At 34.3% G+C, this 9,061-nt stretch overlaps 1 protein-coding gene across 1 annotated transcript; it reads left to right on the forward strand.

Moving 5' to 3' along the window:
- The first annotated feature begins 1,402 nt into the window (after positions 1 to 1,402).
- LOC103697680 (uncharacterized) lies at positions 1,403 to 8,571 on the forward strand. Its single transcript, XM_008779585.3, has 2 exons — positions 1,403 to 1,662; positions 8,290 to 8,571. The coding sequence occupies exons 1-2, from the start codon at positions 1,553 to 1,555 to the stop codon at positions 8,492 to 8,494; spliced, it is 315 nt and encodes a 104-aa protein (XP_008777807.1). The 5' UTR covers positions 1,403 to 1,552; the 3' UTR covers positions 8,495 to 8,571.
- Positions 8,572 to 9,061: the final 490 nt, after the last annotated feature.

The raw sequence follows: 9,061 nt of genomic DNA on the forward strand, positions 1-9,061 counted from the left end.
CATATTCCGAATAGTTGTGCCACTCCTTCCATATTCTGGATAGTAGTAAGATAGGTATAACTACAATATATCTTCCATATATGAGGTAGTGGTGAAATAGGTATAACTGCACACTTCATCCATACATGGGTAGTAGTAATTGCTGGCAACCATCCTTGCAAAACAAGAAGAGAAGCAGCAGTATTCTCCATTAGAAAATGGCTACTACTTTTCTTTAATGAGGGGTGAAGCTAGGGATTAAAGCAGGGTATTCTATAATACTAGGTTAAAGCAGTCTTTTCAACTCTAGCATTACTGGGCGAAGTATGGGACAAAGGCAAAAACAAAAGTGACTTCACTTATCCTTTATATTGCTCACCCACATTGTCCTAGATTGCAAGGATGTTTATAGACATGCACAAGTGAAAAAGAATAACACTTCTTTTAGCCTTTTCTATTATTAGCAAAAAAAAAACTGAAGTACTTTAGCCCAAATTTTCCTAACAGTTTTGCAGCTTGGGATATTACATAAGTGACCTCTTTATTTAGGAAATGTAAAATATATATTGTTAAAGAAATTAGTTAAAATTTAGTGTTTAAAGTAAATAATTAAATATTTTATGCAAATATTATGTTACATCTACTTTCTTAATATTTTAGATTTTAATACAAAGCTGGTAGCCGGCCTCTTGTATGGATTGGCCTTTGGTCTATATTTAATAACTATTGGTTTGAGGGCCGCTTGGAATGAAGTGATATAGTATAGAGTTCCCACCATTTTGCTTAAAAAAAGTTAGCATGGTAAAGAAATTAAGAATAACTTGAAAATTATTACTAATAGTTCACCAAAATAATTATTGTTAATTATGAGTATCAATGGAGCCAAAGTACATATGGTAAATCTAAACCCACGCCTACGCTCAATTTACAACTAAATAGTCATATCTAGTTATAATTAGATATTTAGCATTCATATATATATATATATATATATATATATATATATATATATATATATATATATATATATATATATATATATATGCATAATAAATGTATCCACTAAGATTTGAGTTATAATTCTATCAAATTCAAAAGTACTTTTTCAGTTTATTTACCAAATATATATTAAAGTGCCACAACATTTTAAAAATTTAGTTACAAAACAGCAAATAGCTTTTTATAAAAAGCTCTACTTCAGAAAACTTTACTTTCAATAGCTCTAGTTCGAAAAGCTCTACTGCCAACAACTCTTCCAAACAGGACCTCGGTAGGTTACAAACCTAAATTTTTGGATCGGATTTGGATGGGGTTAGTGGGTTATCGGACCCACTAATACCCTTATGTCGGTACGATCCTTTCCAAAAGCTGGCCGTGTTTTTCCAGGGAGTTCCAAAACCTCCGTTCCGATATCTGAAGGCTCGAATTTGGAATCTCTTAGGAGCTACCGGCGGCCGTAAACCGCTGTCGCGTTCGGCTCCTTCCATCCTCTCCAACAGAACACGATCGATTGCAGGTAGCCGAGAAGAAGAAAAAAAAGAAGGAACGGAAAAGAAGGGGAAGAGATTTGGGGATGATAACGCGGTCGAATCTGGCGGAGCAGTTGAGGGAGTACCAGATCCGGTCCAAGAACGAGTGGGCTTCCGCCGCCTTCTTCTCCTCCACCTCCAACATCCCTTCCAGGTGCCCACCAACTCACCCCTCTTGGATTTGCTTCCTGTTTACTTAAAATCTCTTAATTAGTTCTTTTGAACTCCATCGAATTTGATCATATGGATCTTCTTAGTTACATGTCTCCTCTTGGATCATGTTTTTTGGTTTGCCAGGGAAAAATGAGTTTACTTGGGTTACTCTGGCTGCTTCTTAATAATGATAAAATGTAAGAACTAATTGTTTTTTTCTTTCCCATAAATCAAGTTGTTACTGGTGGTGTGGGAAGTTAACCATGCTGAGAGCTGGAATTTCTTTTCTCTTTTTCCTTCAAAGTTGGGCTAAAATTCAAATTTCTGAATTAACTGTAAATCTCAGGCTTGAAATTGCTCTCTTTAAGATGTCAGCATATGAACCTGGACGAATCTGCTGTTGTATGCAGCAGGCTGCCTGCTTATTCTTTTCTTTTTCCTCACCACTATACTTGTGTTTGTTATTTTAGGAATTGGTTATGAGTCTTGGATAGTATTTCATCATTAGTCCAATGGTATAAAATTACACACATTCACTAACAAAAAATATATTGTGAAATCGGGCTGGACGATATTTGTGGAAGATATACTAGTTAATCAAATAAATTACAATTGTGATCCATATCACTTAGATTTTTAAAATGTTGTCAAGTTTAAAAGGGAAGACTCAAGCCACGATCTGGCTCTTCTCTGCACAATTTCTAACTGATCATTACCTTCAACCACTATGATGGTTCCTTGGGTGAATGCATCGTGTTATGTTTTTATTCTCTGGCATGGCAACAGTTCCATCTTGGGGAATATATGTCCTGTAGTCAAGTACCTGTAATGTTTTGATGTAATCAAACCTCTTTTGGTTTTCTAGCTATGAGTTATTACTTCCTTACTTCATTTGTTTTGGGAATATTCTCTTTCGATTTGGCATGCCAGCGACCCAAACTAGACTAGTTTAATTTTTCAGGAAGTACCTGGTGTATTTCAATAACTAACAAAAAATAAATGATGAGATCAAAGAATGCAAAACCGTCCCGGACCACCTGATTTGGGACGTATCGAGCCGTGCTGGCAGCGAACCGAGATGGTTCTGGCATTCAAAATTGGAAACCGCCAGGAGAGGGAGAGGAAGAAAGAAAGAGAGGAAAATAGTGAGAGAGCGAGGGGGAGGAAGGGAGGGAGGGCTGCCAGAGGGCCGTAGAGGGTCAGAGGAGGGGCTCCACTTTCTGGACCCCTGTTTCTTTTGAAACCGGAGTCCGTCAGGGTTCTTTCTTTATTTTAAAAATTTTAAATAAAGTTGGCAAGGACCATATATATATATATACACTACAAAGAAAAAGTATACCTAATGAAAAAGTAGTTCTTGTAATTGGAATATATCTTGTTAAACCACCTATAAGAACCATATTCTGACTTTTTTTCGGTGAATATCCAACAATAGGTTCCATTGAATGAATAATGGATCCAGATCCCAAAACAATAAAGCTTTAGAATACCCATGAGTGATCAAATGGAATAAAACTGTTCGATAAGAACCTCTGGACCCCTGTTTCTTTTGAAACCGGAGTCCGTCAGGGTTCTTTCTTTATTTTAAAAATTTTAAATAAAGTTGGCAAGGACCATATATATATATATATATACACTACAAAGAAAAAGTATACCTAATGAAAAAGTAGTTCTTGTAATTGGAATATATCTTGTTAAACCACCTATAAGAACCATATTCTGACTTTTTTTCGGTGAATATCCAACAATAGGTTCCATTGAATGAATAATAGATCCAGATCCCAAAACAATAAAGCTTTAGAATACCCATGAGTGATCAAATGGAATAAAACTGTTCGATAAGAACCTATACCTAGAGCTAACATAATATAACCTAATTGAGACATTGTCGAATAGGCTAAATTGCTTTTAATGTCTCTTTGAGCAAGAGAAAAAGTAGCTCCTAATAGTACTGTTATTACACCTATTAAAAAAATGAAATTCATTATATAAGGTATGTCTATAAAAAGAGGAATAAGCCAAGCTACAAGAAAAATTCCTGCTGGTACCATAGTTGCAGCATGTATGAGGGCCGAGATAGGAGTAGGTCCTTCTATGGCATTAGGTAACCATACGTGGAGGGAGAATTGTGCAGATTTAGCAACTGCACCGACAAATAATAAAGAGGCACACAAAGTACCAAATAAGAAACTAAACCCATTAATATGGATCAAGTTATTAGCTATTTCGAATAAATTTCGAAATTCCAAACTACCTGTTATCCAATAAAGACCTAAGATTCCTAATAATAGATCAAAATCTTCTATACGATTAGTTACAAAGGCTTTTTGACAAGCACTTGCGGAAATCGGTTGTGTGAACCAAAATCCTATTAATAAATATGAATACATTCCCACTAGTTTCCAAAAAATGAATTTGTATCAAATTAGAACTAGTAACTAATCTCAACATGAAAGTATTGGAAAAACTCATGTAAGCAAAACATCTCAAATATCCTTGGTCGTGAGATATATAATTGTCACTATAAATAAGAATCATAACTCCAATAGTAGTAATTAGTATTGACATAATAGAAATAAGTGGATCGATTAAATATCCAAACTCTTAAGGAGAAATCAATATATAGGGTCCAAGACCATAGATATTGATAAATAAAACTTCCATTTATTTGTTTAATAGATAGATTAGCCGAAAACCCATAGCTATTCTTAACAGAAAAATACTAGGAAAAACTCATATATGATAAATATGTTTTGTTGCTGTTGGAATAAGTATAAGTCCAAATCCTATTGACATAGTAACTGTAAGTGAAAGAAAAGGTATTATCCATGCATATTGATATGTATATTCCATAAGAAAACAAACAAATTGAGATTTTTTTTATAATTAATAATTGTTTCCGATTCACCAATTCTTATCTCTTTCGAAAAGAACAATATGCAACAATAATAAAAAATAAAAAATAATATATATATATATTATTTGTTATTTCATGTTATTTGTTTTTTTATGTTAAATGGTAAATGATGTTAAATGTTGAAAGTTAAAAAAAACTATTATTCACAGAATAAAATATAGATAATGATTATATATGGACTGCAAATACGATCGATACCTTGGCATTCTTGGCATTCTTTTGATATTTTTTTTAATAGTTGTTTCCAGAGTATTGAGGTTGTTGAACTTGTTTAAAGGAAAATTTTGAAGATGGATTACAATAAATCTAGAAAATCAGCCATGTTTTGTGTTATTAAAAAAGAATCTTATGATTAATCATGATGTTCATCAAAGCTCTAATTAGAAAATAGTCAGTAACTTTAATTTAGGGTGTCACACCCATGAAACCTTGCTCCTGCTTTATTGCAGATTGTCTAATGCTTCAACCCCTTCTACGTAACTTTGCTGGTTTCAACACTTAACCAAAATTGATCATAGTTCAATAATAGATCTGTTGTTTATTTTTTTTATCAATTTTAAGAAACCTCGTATCATAATTTATTTAAATTTACTAACTTGTTAGGTAGATTTTTTATTATTTTATGGTGTTGGATGTTAATATGTAGAAATATTTCATAGGTGCTTCCATGCCCTAAGAATTTTGTGATTTTTGCTTCTCTTCTCTTGTAATTGTATCTGCCCTTGTTCTTTCTTCCATACTTAACTTTGGTAGCTAAAAGGTGTCTAATCTAAGTGAAAATTGGACTTAGAATATCACTGGTATGCTAAAGTCAAACAACAATTCTAGATTGTACTAGTAATAAAAAAGAGGCATCAGATATGTCCAGATGAGGTATCATGATCTATTGGTTACTCAATTTTCTTCTGTCTCTTTGGTTTCCTTTGCATGTATTGGGGCATCAAATGCCTGAAAAAAGCAACGTTTGATGTTTTTAAAGAAGTAACGTTTGGTGTTTATAAAGAAGCAGAAGTACATAAAGTAAAAAAGAACTTATGGAAGAAAAACCAAGATAAAAAAGATCATGTGCACCACCATGTGCATAAAAGAATATTGTTGATGAAGTTCATTGGGATTTGAAGGATGATGTAGAAGGAAGAATTATATGAAGAGCTGGCCTAATTTGGTACCATCCTCTAATGCGTATCTTTGTAATCTTGGTTTTGCAACCTTAGTTTTAGGAGAGCGACTTGTAACACACCAAATACAGGGCATTTTCACCCTGCCATTGTACACAAACTCTTAGCTGATACCCATTAAATATTGACAATTGAAGGACAACAAATGTTTATGATTTGACTCATCTCCTCTACATGTTTTTTCATGAAATCTGTATAGAACTAATTTTAAGCCATTGTTTCTAAATGATTGAGAGCTTTGAGCCTTTGACTATCTATGGTATTTGGATAATGCTTATGTGACCATTAGGAGTTCGTGCCCTTTAAAATTCTATAAATATTTTCTGCTTCTGGTATCAAATTTGCTTGTGCCCAGTTTTGTTTGAAATTTTCTTAAAAGCTCTTCAAATTCTGGTCATGTTATTAAGATATCATTGTTATTCTTCAATAATCGTTCTAGTATTTTTTGATATTTATTACGATAACCAAGGCTTGTTGTCTCAGTATTAGACTGCATATAAGTGGAAGACCGATATAGTACAATATTGGTATCATACTATATCCATTCGTACACATACACAAAAAACCTTTTTTTTCTGATGTTTATTTAGTTTTGAGTGGAAAATAGGATTTTTGAGTTTGTTTTTGATGTTGAAATGTGATATACTTAAATTTTGTCTATCTTACATGTCTAAAGAATAGTGTGGGTATATAATAGATGTTAAATTACCTAAGGATAACATTGAAATTATAAATACTTATAGTAGAAATTGGAAATGCAACATACATGCATATGTTCAAATCCAAGTCATCGGTGTCCCTAATATACATTCACATCATGTTCTTAATTGAGATTTGGGACTTGACTTCAGCCTTGGTAGTGTACCCACTTGGGCTACTGGTAGATAGCCATGCTACTTTGTTGGGTATAGTGGCGGAAATCCAAAAAAAGACCAAGCAAGGTCTGATCCATAGTCTGACAGAGGCTGAGGAGGATGATACTAGCTTGAACATGGAGACTTAGAGGATGCATATCCCTATGGGTCATAACCTTGCACGGAAGGATATGATCTGATACAGATGATGATCCTGAGTATCGGGAGGATCCTGATACATCCAGGATTCCCACTTGATGCACCATCTCATCAGCAAGATCGGTATTGCATCTACCTTTCTTTCTCCTCTCTCTCCTTACCTATGTTGCTCACTGATGAAACAGAGGAAGAAATAGTGTGGTGAGCTTTTCTCCCTCAATTATTGAGTGGAAGAGGTCAATTAGGCTTGAATCAGACCCTTACCAGCCTTAACTGCCTAGAGCCGCTTGGTTCCAAGCAATTCTTCCTAGTAAGGACCAGTCTGCACTAGTTTAGGCCCCTTTTTGTACCGAGACCAAAATTCATTCCGATTTATGGTCAGTACGGCATGTACTGGCCGAATCAAGCAGTTCGATCTGGTGTTGTATACCATGGCCATAACCATCAATGTGACTAACAAGCATTGCTTGTCTACCTAGGTTGGTTATATTATGCCTTTTTTGTTATCTATACTTGTTAAGGTCTAGTTCCTTACTTAAAGAAGATAGAAATGTCAATTCTTCATTATTTGCTTTCAAGCAGAGCAAGCCGCCCTATTCTATTACCAGACATAATTGGGAGAAGCTCATCCGCTAGAAATGCTTTATTTCGTTTCGTTCCTTTTTTTCATTTCCTTCTTATCGAATCCATGGGGGACTTGTCATATTTAGAGTAGCTTCTTTGACAGCTTATCCAGTAGCTGGTGAGACTTTACTCCCATTTCTCTCTACTCTACTCTATCCTTTTTTAAACGGACCTGACTGGTAACTGATCTTTTGATAGCATACAGTTGCACCTTCTTCATTAATTTTCCATCATCTTCTCTCCCACTAATGCAACTTCAAGTGTCTTTATGTCTACTTACTACCATGGCATGTCAAGAATTCACCTTTTTTCCCAACTTGTGTGCTCATCTATGTATTTGCAAGATGATGTTGATCTTATGGTCTTTAATGAATTTACCCGTAAGTTCCATCTCGTGTGGTGATTGTACAATGATCATCATTCAACTTCCCAGTTTTAATTCTGTTGGGCATGATAATTCTGCAGGTGTAAAATATTTATCTGAAGTATATTCCTGTTATGCAGTGTCTTATACCCAATTATATTGGTCATTGAAATTGCACCCACGTCATGCATTCTTGTGGCATCTGTCTGCCTTTCTTGACACAATATTACTCTCTCTCGCCCAACACCCCCCCTCCCCTGCCCCTGCGCAAATTAATGAAGTTGAATATCCTACATTGTTGTATGATGGATTCAAAAAAAAGTCTTTTTTTGATTATTGATTGATATCTAGGAATTATTGATATCTCTAGGAGTCCATCTAACAACTGATGATAAGCAATTGAGTGCTCTGTATAACAGTTCTAACATTCTTTATTTTTATTTCTCTATATTGTAAGTAATACAGCTGATATGTACCTTAAGGAGGACCAAATTTCTGATTCTGGGAATGTTTTTTAATCTTGTGAATGCAGGCTGGATGTGATCTCTATAATATGGGAGCTGTTGATATTTGCTTTCCTTGTTCTCTCGGCAGTTTCTTTATATTTCAGGCATATGAGGCTTGCCTTTGTCTTGATATGTGTCACAACAGTTTTTCTTATTTGCATGAGAAAAACTAAACATGTAAGACAAAACAGGAAAAGTGAAAGAAGAATGCTTCTGCCTTTGTCAATGTAGAGCTGTAGGGAACTAGCCTTCTTTACGTGGCCATGTCATAGTCATGCTGCTAAATATATACTTTTTTCCAAGGTTTCCTTACTGCTTGAAATTATGAGTTGCATGTTTGTGCACTAGAAGAGTTAATTGAAGTATATCATGCCTTTTCCCTTCGAAGCAACTTGGAGGTTTATGGATGTTATACAACTATAAGCATGACCCTGTTCTATTATATGATATTAGATAAAAGCAAGCAATTAATATGTAATACGCATCTAATATTGAGGCAAAATAAATGCAAAAGTTTATTCAAGAAAGTGTGCCCAAGTCTCCAAGTAGACAAGCAATTTTTGCTTATATAATAGATTAGAAGTGCCAAAGGCTTCTTCAGATTGGCTTTTGACTTTGGTCATCATCTTCATTGTCTTGTTGATTTTGATGATGGTAAAGTGTGGTCGTATGGGGACTTATCGATCTTGAAATGCTTCTTAATTGTATCTAAATCTAATAGTATTCATTTTATATCATCATTACTGATTTCTTAGTATTTGGTTTATCTAATCTATTAAGGTATGACAAGTTGCTGTG

This window comes from Phoenix dactylifera, chromosome 6, assembly GCF_051530095.1.
Source record: "Phoenix dactylifera cultivar Ajwa chromosome 6, Ajwa_hap1_PhDact_Kaust_v1.1, whole genome shotgun sequence".
In the NCBI taxonomy this organism is placed as follows: domain Eukaryota; kingdom Viridiplantae; phylum Streptophyta; class Magnoliopsida; order Arecales; family Arecaceae; genus Phoenix; species Phoenix dactylifera.